Below are 18,561 nucleotides of genomic sequence, written 5' to 3' on the forward strand. Positions count from 1 at the left end.
ATATATGTGTGCTGTAAAGTATATGAAGCTGAATCAAAGAAAGATAAACTAGAATATTCAAACATTTTCTTTCCTGTGAAAAATAAAATCCTGGTGGAAAACTTCTGCCAATCAGAAATCCTGACATTAGAGAGGCTGAACCTTATAGTTTAGAAAAATATCTCAAAGACAAACTAAAAAAAACGAGTAGGAAGTTCTTTATTTTTTCCCCCTGTTGAAAAATAGCAGAGTATTTAAAAAATAATAAATAAATGCAACTATCTGCGTACTTACAGAGCTTTGTTGGAGGCTTTGACCACTGGCAGCAGCCTCAGAAGAGCCTCCTCTGAAGCAGAGTATTTCTTCAGGTCAAACACATCCAGATCTTTTTCTGATGACAGCAAGATGAAGACCAGAGCTGACCACTGAGCAGGAGACAGTTTATCTGTGGAGAGACTTCCTGATCTCAGGTACTGTTGGATCTCCTTCACTAGAGAACGATCATTCAGTTCATTCAGACAGTGGAACAGATTGATGCTTCTCTCTGCAGACAGATTCTCACTGATCTTCTTCTTGATGTACTCAATTGTTTTCTGATTGGTCTGTGAGCTACTTCTTGTCTGTGTCAGCAGGCCTCTTAAGAGAGTCTGATTGGTCTGCAGAGAAAGACCCAGGAGGAAGCGGAGGAACAAGTCCAGGTGTCCATTTGGACTCTTCAAGGCCTCGTCCACAGCACTCTGGTAAAAACGTGTTGATTCAGGTTTTTCTTTGACGACTTTAGACCACCAGGATATTTTTTTTTCTCCTGCTAGCAGATTGACTCCAGAGTTGATGAATGTCAGATGGACATGAAGAGCAGCCAGAAACTCCTGAACGCTCAGATGGATGAAGCAGAACACCGTTTCTTCAAACATCCCACAGTCCTCCTCTTTAAAAACCTGTGTGAACACTCCTGAGTACACTGAGGCTGCTCTGATATCGATGCCACACTCTGTCAGGTCTGATTCATAGAAGATCAGATTGCCTTTCTGCAGCTGCTCAAAAGCCAGTTTCCCCAGAGACTCAATCATCTTCCTGCTCTCTGGACTCCAGTGTGGATCTTTTTCTGCTCCTCCATCATACTTGACGTTCTTCAGTTTGGACTGAAGCACCACGAGGCGGACGTACATCTCAGTCATGGTCTTGGGCAGCTCTCCTCCCCCTCTGTTTTTCAACACATGCTCCAGAACTGTAGCAGTGATCCAGCAGAAGACTGGGATGTGGCACATGATGTGGAGGCTTCTTGTAGTCTTGATGTGGGAGATGATTGTACTGGCCTGCTTCTTATCACTGAATCTCTTCCTGAAGTACTCCTCCTTCTGTGGGTCAGTGAACCCTCTGACCTCTGTCACCATGCTGACACACTCAGGAGGGATCTGATTGGCTGCTGCAGGTCGTGTGGTTATCCAGAGGCGAGCAGAGGGAAGCAGTTTCCCCCTGATGAGGTTTGTCAGCAGCACATCCACTGAGGTGGACTCTGTAACATCAGTCAGGATCTCATTGTTGTGGAAGTTCAGAGGAAGTCGACACTCATCCAGACCGTCAAAGATGAACAGAACCTGGAACTCTTCAAACCTGCAGATTCCTGCTTCTTTGGTTTCAGTAAAGAAGTGATGAACAAGTTCCACCAAGCTGTACTTTTTCTCTTTCTGCACATTCAGTTCTCTGAAAGTGAAGGGAAATGTGAAGTGTATGTCCTTGTTGGCTTTGTCTTCAGCCCAGTCCAGAGTGAACTTCTGTGTTAAGACTGTTTTCCCAATGCCAGCCACTCCCTTTGTCATCACTGTTCTGATTGGTTCATCTCTTCCAGGTGAGGCTTTAAAGATGTTTTCTTGTCTAATTGTTGTTTCTGGTCTGTCTGGTTTCCTGGATGCTGTTTCAATCTGTCTGACCTCATGTTCATCATTGACCTCTGCAGTCCCTCCCTCTGTGATGTAGAGCTCTGTGTAGATCTGATTCAGAAGGGTTGGGTTTCCTGCTTTAGCAATCCCCTCAAACACACACTGGAACCTCTTCTTCAGGTTAGATTTAAGTTTACGTTGACACCTGCCAGCAGTAGCTCCTGAATGAACACACAAGAAATAAAACCATTTATTAATTAATAAAGAAAATATGACAGTTTAATTCCCCCTAAAGATGCATACATAAACATATATTCTTCCATCTCTTGAGACATCAGTAAATGCCTCATTTATCCATCATGTTAAATCTTTACAGAAATCCTCTTACTGCTCTGCAGACAGTCAGCCAGCTCCTCCTGCTTCATTCTCCTCAGGAAGTGCAGTGTGATCTTCAGAAATGCCTCTCTGCTGCTCCTCCTCTGCTCTTCCTCCTCACCATCCAACACCTCCTCATCCTCCCTCTGACTCTCTAAGCATTCTGGGTAATCTGAACACAGAACCTTCTGCATCTTCTTCAGCTCATTCTTCACAAAAATGACGATGTTCTCCTCCAGCAGCTGGAACAGAATACTATATGAATGACACAATCAAGCTAAATCATGAAGCAAACATCAGATCCATGTTGGACAGACTGACAATCCACTGGTCTACAAAGTGCAGCATGGAGATGATTGTGAACAGAACAGACGTAAAAGTAATTGTTGTACATGTACAGACCATAAATATGGAGTCCAGGTGTGTTTGATGTTGGGCAGACTGACCACTGGGAACCTCTGAGCTCTCCTGGTCCACTCTGTGGAGGAATCATGAAGAATGAGCTCACATTATGTCTGTCCACACAGAGACAAACACAAGCTAAAGGTCCATCAAGTGATATTTGGATGTGAACAGAGAATCAGATGACTCCCTGTAGTGGTAAAGCTTTACTAGTCCTGCTGATCCCACTGAGAATCAACAGCTCAGTCTGTTTGTAGCTTTCAGCTCAGAGTCAGTTTGGTTTAGTCCCAACAGCTCTCACCAACCCTCCATAAAGCTCTCCCTCCCTCACTGTACACTGCTGAAGTGCCCTGGAGCAAGGCAGCTAGAGCCAGTGTGTGGTTGTATCAGACGGTTGTAGGGACACAAACTTTAAGCAACTTCCTTGATTGATTGATTGGTGGCACATAATGAAAGCTTCAAACTGCAGCAGGGAACAAGCAGTCCTCTACACCCACTTACAACAACACACCTGCCAACCCTGGATGAATTTTTTGACTTCAGCAACCTACAAGCATCAGATGTGAATCACTGCTGTTCGCACAGTTAATTATTGTACATAATTTGCATACATGCAGCAGTCAAACAAACAAAAAAGTGATGGAAGCACTGATATGAAAATTCTACCAATAACAGATTGTTTAGAGAATTATCTGCAGATACTGTTAGTTGGTCATTTAAGGCTGTTTGTCCATTTGTCTTTCACCTGCCTAAACACAGATTACCAAGGAACACAGTTTCACTCAGACTACACACTAACCTCCCACTACTGCTGCATTTATATACTTTCTATTGTCTACACCTCCACAATCACCAAACTTTAAGACTATTTGATCTTTAAAACATGATTTTCAGCTCATTTGAAAAGATAATTATAATGTTGCTGTAAAACCCAAACCAGCATAAACAGACTATTGTGTGACTGTGGTGAAATACATATTTTAGAGCTGGTTAATAAACTGTTCTCATTATAGAAAAGTTATTACTTAATGATATGATGAGCTAATAACAACACACACACATACACACACTGCTCCTTCAGTATCTCATGGTGACTTTTCCTTTCTTCCCCTCCTCACTTCAAACTGTCCTCAGTGAAAACCGGCCAGGTCACTTCTCATGTGTACGTGTCACCAAGGCGGCGGGTAATGTAGGTTATTTTACACCCTACACTGCACACTGGTAAAGTCCTGCCTGTTTTTCCGTACCTTAAAGTAACAATTCATACTAGCGTACTTTGATGTCAAAATGCGTGCCTGCAGGTCGGCAGGTCTGCAACATGAGAACAAAAGTCATCTGAAAGTAAATTCAGTTCACTGCTGGAAGTGAAACGTCCAAAGACTCTCTGAGGTAAATGTGCCAAAACGTTTCTTTGGAGAACTTCAATAACAAAGATTGCATCAGAGTTCAGAAATCTGTGTCTTACTCACATCAGAAATATCAATAAATGATCCAAATCTCAAATAATCCAACTGACAACTGTTTATCCTGTTTTAGATTTTAGCTCATATTGTCCTGATTTTAATACTGAGAACAACTTACTTTTGATCAGATGAATGTTGTCGTTTAAAATCAATAAAATCATCCTTTGACCGGTCGCTCTTGAAGGACACACAGCTGGGTTCAGGTTCAGGTTCAGGTCCAGGTCCAGCAGAGTCTAGTCTGTGCTGCCTCCTTGTTCTTCAACACAACACACACAGAGCTTTGAGTGTGAATAATGATGGTGGAGAACAGTGATGGACAGTTAGAGATCCTCATCTCACCTCTGAGCTTTGGTCTGGCTGTCATGTTCCCCACACAGAGAGCTTTTAGAGGGAGGGACTCCCTCCTCTCTGTCCTCACACTGATCCATGCTGCTGAAGTCACATCCACATCAGTCACACACACTTTCTACCTTCACCTGGAGAGGAAACACAAATCATCCTTTACATCATTTCTCCTGTCAAATCTAAAATATCAGCTGCTCCTCCTGTGATTGGCTGTTATTTTCTGTTATATATCAGTGTGAATGCAGCCAGACAGCAGTGTGACGCAGAGAAAGCTGCCATCAGCTGCTGTACTTCTACTATTAGTCCACTAGATGGCGTCATGAAGCTGCAGTGAAGTGAAGAGCAGCACACATGATGCATGGAGGAGGATTTACATTCACTGACTGAATCTGAGAGGAAACTTCATTAATTAATTCATTAGCAGGGATTCTAACACTGTGCAGCAAGAAATATCTGATAAGTCACAGTAAATGTCATCCGACATGCATTATATTAAAAAGTGTATGTACACCAGCAGCAACTACGACCTCAATAATAAACAAAGTAGAATTACTGAAGTACTGAAAATGTAGAAGCTTTGTAAAAGTAGAACCGATGGCAGAGCTGTTGTATTGGATTGCATTAGATTGTACAGGTGTTCCTAATAAAGTGATCAGTGGACTTTTTGGTAGTTTAATCAATAACAGTGAGTGTTACTCTATATGTGCACTTTTATAATGTAGATGTGTATTTGATTGATGTATCTGTTTTTATTGTTGTTGTTGCTGTGATGTTATACTGAAGACACTGATGTCTGAGGATAATTTCACACTTTATCATATTTTATAGACGATCATTTCTTTTCATTTAAAATCTGAATCATAGCTGGAAAACATGTAGTGGAGTAAAAAGTCAAATATCTGCCTCTGTAATGTAGTGGAGTGGAAGTATAAAGTAGCAGGAAAAGGAAGTACAAGTACTTCAAGGTTGTACTTAAGTACAGTACTGGAGTGAATGTACTATAAGTTACAAAAGCAGATGGATCCTTCCAAAAAACTAGTAAAGACTTCCAAACTAAATGAGTCTCAATAAAGAGCTTCCAAACACATTTAATGACACATTTCCATAAAGAAGCGACACTAGTTCATGATGGAGGAGAGTCAATAAGATGAGTGCTGTCTTTCTGAATACTACAGTATTTATTGAATAAAAGAAGTGAAGCCCCCCCCCCCCCCCCCCCCCCCCCCCCCCGGCTGTCTCCACATCAGTCCTGTAGTAGAAATAGAAACAGCTCTATATTTCACTCCTCTATGGTCCCTGTAGACTTTGCTGCTCTCCAGCTTTACTGTGTGTTGTATTGATGTGTGAGAGTTTCTTTAATGATTTACTTTAAAGATTAGAGATGCTGCTTTCAGGAACTAAAGGTTTCCATGTGACGTCACCGCAGCAGATATCGTGGGACATTTAAACAGTAAAACTAGAAACTGTAGTTATAAAGTTGACAGGACAGAGAAACAGAATGAAACTTTAAATGATCAGACAGCTGTGATGGAGCTCAGGATTGATCAGGAGGACGCTGCTTTACTCCAAACAGTCTCCCTGTCTGAACCTGGACTGTGTGTAGAAGAACTCACAACATTCATTAACACTAATTAACATTCATTAACATAACACTAATTTACACTAATGAACATTAATACACATCAGGTCCTGTCTGTGTGTCTGGAGGTTTAATCATCAATGAAGTTACGCTGCTGTGTCTCTTAATGAGACGCACTGATGGTTTCTGCTGCGGGATTATTTCATCAACCTGCAACCCATCTGTTATTAATCACAATGTTCATTTTTATGACCCGGTCCGCCCGATCCGCGGATATCACAGCGACCTGAAACAGGCCGGAAACGGTTTAAATAATGTCGGATAAACGTCCTGAGTGGACTGTTATCAAAGTTCTGCTGTTTCTAGAGGAGCTAAGCTAACAGCAGTTAGCACTAACAACATGAACAAACAGCCATTAAAGAGTCAAACACTGAAACTGTCGGTTACATTACCTTTAGATGGAGGAAAGAATCTGCGCCATCATGTCAGAGAAAGAGAAAGTAAATGTAGGCAGGAAATAGGCGGGAAGAGAGAGGTGTGACGTCACAGTGACCCGCAGCACGTGTTACACTTTATTCTGTCACCTGCTCAGTATCTTCACTTACTGACAGGTTATTGTCACATGTGGAACTGTAATTATGGTGGATATAATTATAAACATCATATTAACCCTAAACTGCTTGAATATTTTACACTATGATTTGGAAGATTGATCTTCTGGTAACGAATCAATCAGAAATCACTTCCATCACCCAGGAGTTTGTTTTTGTTGCATTTGAGCAAAAATGTGCCATAAAAACACCAAGAAATATGTGATATTTGTAGATTTGAAGTATTTTGTATTTCTAGAATCCACTAAAGTTGTAAATATAAATATAAATATAAATATATGTGTGTATATATATATAATATAATATATATATATTTATATATATATTATATTATATATATAAAATATTATATGAACGTCTATCTTAATTTTCTGTCAGCAGTTGCTTTCTGTCATTAAAAAGAGAGATTAATAAAACATTTTTGCACAAGAAATTCAGTATAAAAAATACAACATATTTGTACGGCTACTTGTTATTCTCCACTATTCCTTACTTCATCCTACACTTTGCTAAATATTGTTCTTTCTACCATAAATGTCAGATATGGATGGTTGTTGATTTAAGAAATATCTAATCCTCTAAGAACCGAGGCTGTGTGGTTTGTGTGTGTCGTCTCTAGACTGATGAAACCTACATAACTGCCTCTCAGACTGTAGGATCCGTTCTGTCTCACTGTCCTCACTATCAGCATGAAAAGACCCCGATCAATTGATCCGCTGCCTCTCGTCCATTTAGCTCATAAAATCTCCTGTATCCATCATTTCCAGTGAGAATTACTGTAGTAGATAATAAAACCAGGCATCATTTTCCATCATGTTAACGTCTCCATCACTGAACATTGTGTTGAACTAACTGCAGGGTTCAGTGACCACTTCCTGTTATTAAAACACGTCTAATAACAAGCAGGGCTGTGATTGGCCAGCAGTAACAGGAAGTGCTCCTGCTGCTACTCATATACAGACTCAAGAAAAAAAAAGATTAAAGACAGAAGCAACAGTAAGATGATCTTCAATTAACTTTCCGTTAGCGAAAGAATCTACACTGCAAAAACTCCCCTACTGGAAACGCTACTAAATATTCTTTGAACTGGTGAAATTTGATCATTTCAAGCAAGAAAATCTGCCAGTGGGGTCAGAAAAACGACTAAAGAACTATCTTCTTCTCTGTCGACACCCACAAACCTGAAACCTGCAGACGTGCTGCTCTGCAGGTTTCAGTGACCACTTCCTGTTACTGCTGGCCAATCACAGCCCTGCAGGGCTCTCCACAACATCTCTGATGTTTGTGCTTGCGGGAAACACTGTTATCCATCTAGAGCTCTCTATCTATCAGCATCTGATTCAAAACTCATGACTTCTCTTTACTTGTATGAAACAATTTCTTAATGTCTGTTCTTGTTTGTTGCACCGGGAAATAGCAGAGACCAGAGCACATGAAGACCTGAAGACACACAGTGTGAGGATCTACGTTTGCCATGAGCCAGATGCAGTGGAATCATAATCGAGGGAATCCCTGTGCTGAAATCTCCCGACAATCTGGCCAGAGGATGAATCTCCAGTACCCAGCGAGACTTCACAAAACCTTTGAGGTCTTTCAAAGACTGTTTGTTGGACTTGACACTCAAAACCACCCAAAACCATCCCCCAGGTTCATGAGCCTCAAAAACAAGCTTCTAGCATAGACAGTCAAACGTGACCTCACACGCCATACTGGCTGTTTTATTGTTGTTGTTCAATAATGTTATATTTTTCTGAGTCTGATTCTTCAGATTGATGTACCTGAATCTCCAGTTTCCTTCAACACTCTGTTGGCCTTTCAAGAGTGAGACCTCCCAACAGCTGTTTATTCATATTTTTATCATTTAAAAGATTTTGTTGTTATTGTTATTATTGTCTTTCTTATCTAAATATTTTGTTTTTAATTTAACATTTTCGTGCCTGTATAACTGTAATTTATTATTATTAATTAATATTACTATTATGAGATCATTATAAAAATCAAATTCAATGTAAACAAATTTAATTTACAATTGTAAAAACATATTTACATATTAAATATTTATATATAAATATACAGTATAACAATGTATATGTAACAATCAATAATGTTTTTAATATGATGATAATTAATGAATAAAGACCAAACAGACTAAAGAGATAAAAGATGAATTTAATGTGAACAATGTTAAACATGTAAAAGAACATTAAAGATTAAAGATTTTAAATAAATGTTTTATATCAAAGTGTCAGAAAAATAATCAATCAGTGTGATCAGCTCTATTGATATTAAATCTATTTCTCATATAACAGAAAGATGTGACAGATTTATGTCATCGGTGATGTCATCAGTGACGTCATCGGTGACGTCATCCTCACAGTGTGGTGAACTGGCTCAGAGCTCCTCTCAGCTTATCAGCGATCTGACCAATCAGAGAGCAGAGAGGAGATGACATCACACAACGATACATTCCTGCACCTGACACCCCCCCGACACACACACACAAATGCGCGCACACACATACTCACACACACACGGACGTGCACACACACACATAATCACACACACACGCACACACATACTCACACACACACACACACACATACTCACGCACACACACACACACATACTCACGCACACACACACACACACACACACACACACACATACTCACACACACACACACACACATACTCACGCACACACACACACACACACACATACTCACATGCACATACTCACATGCACATACTCACATGCACATACTCACACATCCCCCCTCACCTGTTGGTAGAAGGTCACCTGTTCCTCCAGGTAACGCTGCATCACTCTGTTGTAGTCGTAGATACGGTTGCTATGGAAATGATTCATCTCAGCTGTCAGGAGACAGACGGAGTTGGATTACAACACAGGTGTGTAGTACAGTGTGTAGTACAGTGTGTGTATTGTGTGTTACCCTGCAGTGTGTAGTACAGTGTGTAGTACAGTGTGTGTATTGTGTGTTACCCTGCAGTGTGTAGTACAGTGTGTAGTACAGTGTGTGTATTGTGTGTTACCCTGCAGTGTGTAGTACAGTGTGTAGTACAGTGTGTGTATTGTGTGTTACCCTGCAGTGTGTAGTAGAGTGTGTAGTACAGTGTGTAGTACAGTGTGTGTATTGTGTGTTACCCTGCAGTGTGTAGTACAGTGTGTAGTACAGTGTGTGTATTGTGTGTTACCCTGTAGTGTGTAGTACAGTGTGTAGTACAGTGTGTGTATTGTGTGTTACCCTGCAGTGTGTAGTACAGTGTGTAGTACAGTGTGTGTATTGTGTGTTACCCTGCAGTGTGTAGTAGAGTGTGTAGTACAGTGTGTGTATTATGTGTTACCCTGCAGTGTGTAGTACAGTGTGTAGTACAGTGTGTTACCCTGCAGTGTGTAGTACAGTGTGTAGTACAGTGTGTGTATTGTGTGTTACCCTGCAGTGTGTAGTACAGTGTGTAGTACAGTGTGTGTATTGTGTGTTACCCTGCAGTGTGTAGTACAGTGTGTGTATTGTGTGTTACCCTGCAGTGTGTAGTACAGTGTGTGTATTGTGTGTTACCCTGCAGTGTGTAGTACAGTGTGTGTATTGTGTGTTACCCTGCAGTGTGTAGTACAGTGTGTAGTACAGTGTGTATTGTGTGTATCATGTGTTACCCTGCAGTGTGTAGTACAGTGTGTAGTACAGTGTGTGTATTGTGTGTTGCCCTGCAGTGTGTAGTACAGTGTGTAGTACAGTGTGTGTATCGTGTGTTACCCTGCAGTGTGTAGTACAGTGTGTAGTACAGTGTGTAGTACAGTGTGTATTGTGTGTATCGTGTGTTACCCTGCAGCGTGTAGTACAGTGTGTAGTACAGTGTGTATATTGTGTGTTACCCTGGAGTGTGTAGTACAGTGTGTAGTATCGTGTGTTACCCTGCAGTGTGTAGTACAGTGTGTAGTACAGTGTGTGTATTGTGTGTTACCCTGCAGTGTGTAGTACAGTGTGTAGTACAGTGTGTAGTATCGTGTGTTACCCTGCAGTGTGTAGTACAGTGTGTATTGTGTGTATCGTGTGTTACCCTGCAGTGTGTAGTACAGTGTGTATTGTGTGTATCGTGTGTTACCCTGCAGTGTGTAGTACAGTGTGTATTGTGTGTATCGCGTGTTACCCTGCAGTGTGTAGTACAGTGTGTGTATTGTGTGTTACCCTGCAGTGTGTAGTACAGTGTGTAGTACAGTGTGTGTATCGTGTGTTACCCTGCAGTGTGTAGTACAGTGTGTAGTACAGTGTGTGTATTGTGTGTTACCCTGCAGTGTGTAGTACAGTGTGTAGTACAGTGTGTGTATCGTGTGTTACCCTGCAGTGTGTAGTACAGTGTTTGTATCGTGTGTTACCCTGCAGTGTGTAGTACAGTGTGTAGTACAGTGTGTGTATTGTGTGTTGCCCTGCAGTGTGTAGTACAGTGTGTAGTACAGTGTGTAGTACAGTGTGTGTATTGTGTGTTGCCCTGCAGTGTGTAGTACAGTGTGTAGTACAGTGTGTGTATTGTGTGTTGCCCTGCAGTGTGTAGTACAGTGTGTAGTACAGTGTGTAGTACAGTGTGTAGTACAGTGTGTGTATTGTGTGTTACCCTGCAGTGTGTAGTACAGTGTGTGTATTGTGTGTTACCCTGCAGTGTGTAGTACAGTGTGTAGTACAGTGTGTGTATTGTGTGTTACCCTGCAGTGTGTAGTACAGTGTGTGTATTGTGTGTTACCCTGCAGTGTGTAGTACAGTGTGTGTATTGTGTGTTACCCTGCAGTGTGTAGTACAGTGTGTGTATTGTGTGTTACCCTGCAGTGTGTAGTACAGTGTGTAGTACAGTGTGTATTGTGTGTATCATGTGTTACCCTGCAGTGTGTAGTACAGTGTGTAGTACAGTGTGTGTATTGTGTGTTGCCCTGCAGTGTGTAGTACAGTGTGTAGTACAGTGTGTGTATCGTGTGTTACCCTGCAGTGTGTAGTACAGTGTGTAGTACAGTGTGTAGTACAGTGTGTATTGTGTGTATCGTGTGTTACCCTGCAGCGTGTAGTACAGTGTGTAGTACAGTGTGTATATTGTGTGTTACCCTGGAGTGTGTAGTACAGTGTGTAGTATCGTGTGTTACCCTGCAGTGTGTAGTACAGTGTGTAGTACAGTGTGTGTATTGTGTGTTACCCTGCAGTGTGTAGTACAGTGTGTAGTACAGTGTGTAGTATCGTGTGTTACCCTGCAGTGTGTAGTACAGTGTGTATTGTGTGTATCGTGTGTTACCCTGCAGTGTGTAGTACAGTGTGTATTGTGTGTATCGTGTGTTACCCTGCAGTGTGTAGTACAGTGTGTATTGTGTGTATCGCGTGTTACCCTGCAGTGTGTAGTACAGTGTGTATTGTGTGTATCGTGTGTTACCCTGCAGTGTGTAGTACAGTGTGTGTATTGTGTGTTACCCTGCAGTGTGTAGTACAGTGTGTAGTACAGTGTGTGTATCGTGTGTTACCCTGCAGTGTGTAGTACAGTGTTTGTATCGTGTGTTACCCTGCAGTGTGTAGTACAGTGTGTAGTACAGTGTGTGTATTGTGTGTTGCCCTGCAGTGTGTAGTACAGTGTGTAGTACAGTGTGTAGTACAGTGTGTGTATTGTGTGTTGCCCTGCAGTGTGTAGTACAGTGTGTAGTACAGTGTGTGTATTGTGTGTTGCCCTGCAGTGTGTAGTACAGTGTGTAGTACAGTGTGTAGTACAGTGTGTGTATCGTGTGTTACCCTGCAGTGTGTAGTACAGTGTGTAGTACAGTGTGTAGTACAGTGTGTGTATTGTGTGTTGCCCTGCAGTGTGTAGTACAGTGTGTAGTACAGTGTGTGTATTGTGTGTTACCCTGCAGTGTGTAGTACAGTGTGTGTATTGTGTGTTACCCTGCAGTGTGTAGTACAGTGTGTAGTATCGTGTGTAGTACAGTGTGTATTGTGTGTATCGTGTGTTACCCTGCAGTGTGTAGTACAGTGTGTAGTACAGTGTGTATATTGTGTGTTACCCTGTAGTGTGTAGTACAGTGTGTAGTACAGTGTGTAGTATCGTGTGTTACCCTGCAGTGTGTAGTACAGTGTGTAGTACAGTGTGTGTATTGTGTGTTACCCTGCAGTGTGTAGTACAGTGTGTAGTACAGTGTGTAGTATCGTGTGTTACCCTGCAGTGTGTAGTACAGTGTGTATTGTGTGTATCGTGTGTTACCCTGCAGTGTGTAGTACAGTGTGTATTGTGTGTATCGTGTGTTACCCTGCAGTGTGTAGTACAGTGTGTATTGTGTGTATCGTGTGTTACCCTGCAGTGTGTAGTACAGTGTGTATTGTGTGTATCGTGTGTTACCCTGCAGTGTGTAGTACAGTGTGTAGTACAGTGTGTGTATTGTGTGTTACCCTGCAGTGTGTAGTACAGTGTGTGTATTGTGTGTTACCCTGCAGTGTGTAGTACAGTGTGTAGTATCGTGTGTAGTACAGTGTGTATTGTGTGTATCGTGTGTTACCCTGCAGTGTGTAGTACAGTGTGTAGTACAGTGTGTATATTGTGTGTTACCCTGTAGTGTGTAGTACAGTGTGTAGTACAGTGTGTAGTATCGTGTGTTACCCTGCAGTGTGTAGTACAGTGTGTAGTACAGTGTGTGTATTGTGTGTTACCCTGCAGTGTGTAGTACAGTGTGTAGTACAGTGTGTAGTATCGTGTGTTACCCTGCAGTGTGTAGTACAGTGTGTATTGTGTGTATCGTGTGTTACCCTGCAGTGTGTAGTACAGTGTGTATTGTGTGTATCGTGTGTTACCCTGCAGTGTGTAGTACAGTGTGTATTGTGTGTATCGCGTGTTACCCTGCAGTGTGTAGTACAGTGTGTATTGTGTGTATCGTGTGTTACCCTGCAGTGTGTAGTACAGTGTGTGTATTGTGTGTTACCCTGCAGTGTGTAGTACAGTGTGTAGTACAGTGTGTGTATCGTGTGTTACCCTGCAGTGTGTAGTACAGTGTTTGTATCGTGTGTTACCCTGCAGTGTGTAGTACAGTGTGTAGTACAGTGTGTGTATCGTGTGTTACCCTGCAGTGTGTAGTACAGTGTGTAGTACAGTGTGTAGTACAGTGTGTGTATTGTGTGTTGCCCTGCAGTGTGTAGTACAGTGTGTAGTACAGTGTGTGTATTGTGTGTTACCCTGCAGTGTGTAGTACAGTGTGTGTATTGTGTGTTACCCTGCAGTGTGTAGTACAGTGTGTAGTATCGTGTGTAGTACAGTGTGTAGTATCGTGTGTAGTACAGTGTGTATTGTGTGTATCGTGTGTTACCCTGCAGTGTGTAGTACAGTGTGTAGTACAGTGTGTAGTATCGTGTGTTACCCTGCAGTGTGTAGTACAGTGTGTAGTACAGTGTGTGTATTGTGTGTTACCCTGCAGTGTGTAGTACAGTGTGTAGTACAGTGTGTAGTATCGTGTGTTACCCTGCAGTGTGTAGTACAGTGTGTATTGTGTGTATCGTGTGTTACCCTGCAGTGTGTAGTACAGTGTGTATTGTGTGTATCGTGTGTTACCCTGCAGTGTGTAGTACAGTGTGTATTGTGTGTATCGTGTGTTACCCTGCAGTGTGTAGTACAGTGTGTATTGTGTGTATCGTGTGTTACCCTGCAGTGTGTAGTACAGTGTGTATTGTGTGTATCGTGTGTTACCCTGCAGTGTGTAGTACAGTGTGTGTATTGTGTGTTACCCTGCAGTGTGTAGTACAGTGTGTAGTACAGTGTGTGTATCGTGTGTTACCCTGCAGTGTGTAGTACAGTGTGTATTGTGTGTATCGTGTGTTACCCTGCAGTGTGTAGTACAGTGTGTAGTACAGTGTGTGTATCGTGTGTTACCCTGCAGTGTGTAGTACAGTGTGTAGTACAGTGTTTGTATCGTGTGTTACCCTGCAGTGTGTAGTACAGTGTGTGTATTGTGTGTTACCCTGCAGTGTGTAGTACAGTGTGTGTATTGTGTGTTACCCTGCAGTGTGTAGTACAGTGTGTGTATTGTGTGTTACCCTGCAGTGTGTAGTACAGTGTGTGTATCGTGTGTTACCCTGCAGTGTGTAGTACAGTGTGTGTATTGTGTGTTACCCTGCAGTGTGTAGTACAGTGTGTAGTACAGTGTGTGTATTGTGTGTTACCCTGCAGTGTGTAGTACAGTGTGTAGTACAATGTGTGTATTGTGTGTTACCCTGCAGTGTGTAGTACAGTGTGTAGTACAGTGTGTAGTACAGTGTGTAGTACAGTGTGTGTATTGTGTGTTACCCTGCAGTGTGTAGTACAGTGTGTGTATTGTGTGTTACCCTGCAGTGTGTAGTACAGTGTGTGTATTGTGTGTTACCCTGCAGTGTGTAGTACAGTGTGTAGTACAGTGTGTGTATTGTGTGTTACCCTGCAGTGTGTAGTACAGTGTGTGTATTGTGTGTTACCCTGCAGTGTGTAGTACAGTGTGTAGTACAGTGTGTGTATTGTGTGTTACCCTGCAGTGTGTAGTACAGTGTGTGTATTGTGTGTTACCCTGCAGTGTGTAGCTCATGCAGCTGATTCGATGATTCAGGGTTTTTCGGTCGTTGTTGCTGATTTTTCCTGCAGAAACTAAACGATCTCCTTCCTTCACTTTGTCTATTGCAGCCTGCACACACACACACACACACAGACGTGCACTCACACACACACACACACACACACACACACACACACACACACAGACGTGCACTCACACACACACACACACACACACACACACACACACACACCCTTCATGACATCATTGCATCTCATTAAAAACAGTTAATGTTTCACTTTTGTTTCTGTCGACGTCCTAAAAAAATAATATGAATCAATACTTTAATCGATAGTTGTGTAGTATTACTGCGTGTAGTACTTTGTGTACTAGTACTGTGTGTGTGATGTAGCACTGTGTGTTCTAGTACTCTGTTTACTAGTACTGTGTGTACTAGTACTGTGTGTGTGGTGTAGTACTGTGTTTACTAGTACTGTGTGTACTAGTACTGTGTACTAGTACTGTGTGTATCAGTGGAGGCTGGTCCATAGAGGCAGAGGAAGTTGATCCTCCTCTATTTTTTGAGAGGCAAAAGGGAGATCAAAATATAAAAAAGAATATTTGGTTGAAATAAACAATTACCAAATCTCAGTAATATTTAGAACATATTTTTTCTCTCTTTTTGGAAAAAATCCAACTGAAATTCTGTTTAAAATGCTTCAACAGCGACACCTGCAGGGCGGGAGGAGAAAGAGCAGTGTGTGTGAAGTGGTGGTGTTGGGGGGGGGGGGGCAATTGGTGGAGGTGGAGTGGGGGACAGAGGAGGACGGGTGCCTGCTGTCCTCCGCAGGGCGGGATCTCTTACATTAGACTCAATGTATTTCATTTTTTTTCATGCTAATCTGTGATTGGCCATGACACGTAAAATGGAGGCTGTCCTCCCTAACCAATCAACAACCAGAATGCAATATTGACATCGAGTTGGTCCAATGATAGTTTCCAGATTTCATCTTCAATTCTCTCCACTGTAAGGCAGAGTAGCAGCAGCTCCTCGCTTAGCCAATACAACAGTTAGCTTGTTGTAGCAGCCTGAAGGACTCTTTATACATCCATGGAAGGACTGCTAAGGACTGTTGTTAAGCTAACAGGAGAAATTATCTGGACTGTGCAGCGCAGCAGCAGCAGGACGCTGCCGGGGAGGCTGGAGAGAGAAGCAACCGGAGAAACAACCAGGAGAGTTAGCTTGTTTGTCATTGTTGCTAATGATATCAGACTGGTTAACCAGCAGCCACAAAGTTCTGTTAACTAACAAACAAGATGACCAACAGTCACAAATGGACGTTGTGACATGAATACTTCATCTCCATGATAGAAAGAAGAAGACATCAGATAACGTGAGTCAGATACAGCTTCTCTCTCTCTGTCTCTTTGGTCGCTAATTTCATCTCTGATGGTTAAATGTCTCTGTGTGGCTTTTTTGTGTGTTTTTAAATCTCCTTAACAAAAATGCAGCAGAGATCATATAATGTGTTGTGGGTAACGTTAGTTTGCTTGTTGAAGTTACAGTGAGCTGACTTTTTAATTGAGTGTTTGTTCAGTCACCTGTTGATGTGTGATTAGTGAATGAGTGTGCAGGAGGTCTGGCTGCTTGCTTCTGACAGTTTCTTTAGTTTGTTTTTAAACCGAGCTGTATATTGAGTAATAAGCTTAAAGTTAAATAGAATAACAAGTGTTAACTACTGGTGTAACTGATCGTAGTTGATCTGTGATCTGTACGGATCGCCCCCCACGGTTCGGCAGGTATATGAACTGCGGATTAATTGCAAAATTTAATGTCTCATTTAAGACAAAGTAAACAAACTGCTGTATGTACAAGTCACGGACAGACAGCGTGTCGCTAACAGGGATTTTGAAGAGCAACGATAAAACCAGCATCAACGGGTCTGATGTGACATTCGAGTTGTTTACCTGCTGTTTAATGTGCTGCAGCTGAGCAGCTAATTAGCATCTAGCTGCTAACTGGTGTTAGCGGTGAATGTTTGTTATCATCAGGTTTTGATGATGTGGACAGAGGCTGTTTCATTCACTGTTTAAAAGAGGAAGGTTTCATGCCTCATATTGCAATAACTGAGCATTTAATATTTTATATATTTTATTTTATTTTATTTAAACATTGGACATCTTAAATGTTGTTTTCATTTAAGACCATGGGCGAAAGTTCCTTGCTGTTTCTGGCTGTCAGTGTGTTACAGATATATAGAAAACAAAGTTTTATTTCTTTGACTCAAATCCGTGATATGATCCGAACCGTGAGTTTGTGATCCATTGCACCCCTAGTGTTAACATGTCAGCTTTGTAGACTATATTTTGTATTTCGTACATATAGATCAGAGTGTGTAAGTCATGTATTTGATACGTGCATTAATATTTTCTGATGTGAACCTTCACTTTTAGATCTGTGAATGTTTCTAGTATTCAGCACTGATCTGAACCTGTATCACAGTATAAGCTCTGTGCTACTTTATATATTTCTGTATACTAAGTACTGTGTGTACTAGTACTGTGTGTGGTGTAGTACTGTGTGTACTAGTACTGTGTGTGTAGTATTACTGTGTGGTATTACTGTATGTACTAGTACTGTGTGTGTAGTGCTACTGTGTGTAGTATTACTGTGTGCAGTATTACTGTGTGTACTAGTACTGTGTGTGTAGTGCTACTGTGTGGTATTACTGTGTGTACTAGTACTGTGTGTGTAGTACTACTGTGTGGTATTACTGTGTGTACTAGTACTGTGTGTGTAGTACTACTGTGTGGTATTACTGTATGTACTAGTACTGTGTGTGTAGTACTACTGTGTGATATTACTGTATGTACTAGTACTGTGTGTGTAGTACTACTGTGTAGTATTACTGTGTGCACTAGTACTGTGTGTGTAGTGCTACTGTGTGTAGTATTACTGTGTGTACTAGTACTGTGTGTGTAGTACTACTGTGTGTAGTATTACTGTGTGTAGTATTACTGTGTGTAGTATTACTGTGTGCACTAGTACTGTGTGTGTAGTACTACTGTGTGTAGTATTACTGTATGTACTAGTACTGTGTGTGTAGTATTACTGTGTGCAGTATTACTGTGTGTACTAGTACTGTGTGTGTAGTACTACTGTGTGTAGTATTACTGTGTGTAGTATTACTGTGTGTAGTATTACTGTGTGCACTAGTACTGTGTGTGTAGTGCTACTGTGTGTAGTATTACTGTGTGTACTAGTACTGTGTGTGTAGTACTACTGTGTGTAGTATTACTGTGTGTAGTATTACTGTGTGTAGTATTACTGTGTGCACTAGTACTGTGTGTGTAGTACTACTGTGTGTAGTATTACT

The 18,561-nt window shown here is 41.6% G+C and overlaps 2 protein-coding genes across 6 annotated transcripts in view; both read right to left on the minus strand.

The window, feature by feature from the left end:
* LOC137176846 (NLR family CARD domain-containing protein 3-like) overlaps positions 1-6,825 on the minus strand; it is a 376,610-nt gene extending 369,785 nt beyond the window's left edge. The window contains exons 1-6 of one of the 2 annotated variants that reach the window (XM_067582826.1): positions 6,476-6,825; positions 4,439-4,575; positions 4,218-4,355; positions 2,637-2,712; positions 2,248-2,476; positions 274-2,080 (exon numbers count right to left, since the gene is read on the minus strand). In XM_067582826.1, the coding sequence (XP_067438927.1) occupies positions 274-2,080; positions 2,248-2,476; positions 2,637-2,712; positions 4,218-4,355; positions 4,439-4,527 (2,339 nt within the window). In that variant the 5' untranslated portion in view covers positions 4,528-4,575; positions 6,476-6,825. The remainder of the gene's footprint in view (positions 1-273; positions 2,081-2,247; positions 2,477-2,636; positions 2,713-4,217; positions 4,356-4,438; positions 4,576-6,475) is intronic. The other variant, XM_067582827.1, reaches the window with a different exon arrangement.
* Positions 6,826-8,783: 1,958 nt separating this feature from the next.
* Positions 8,784-18,561, minus strand: part of LOC137177133 (sorting nexin-9-like) — a 22,169-nt gene continuing 12,391 nt past the window's right edge. For 3 of the 4 annotated variants that reach the window (XM_067583258.1, XM_067583259.1, XM_067583260.1), the window contains 3 exons: positions 15,199-15,313; positions 9,416-9,507; positions 8,784-9,053 (listed from right to left, as the gene is read on the minus strand). In XM_067583258.1, the coding sequence (XP_067439359.1) occupies positions 9,006-9,053; positions 9,416-9,507; positions 15,199-15,313 (255 nt within the window). In that variant the 3' untranslated portion in view covers positions 8,784-9,005. The remainder of the gene's footprint in view (positions 9,054-9,415; positions 9,508-15,198; positions 15,314-18,561) is intronic. The other variant, XR_010925977.1, reaches the window with a different exon arrangement.

Source organism: Thunnus thynnus, chromosome 24 (genome assembly GCF_963924715.1).
Source record: "Thunnus thynnus chromosome 24, fThuThy2.1, whole genome shotgun sequence".
Classification (NCBI taxonomy): Eukaryota; Metazoa; Chordata; class Actinopteri; order Scombriformes; family Scombridae; genus Thunnus; species Thunnus thynnus.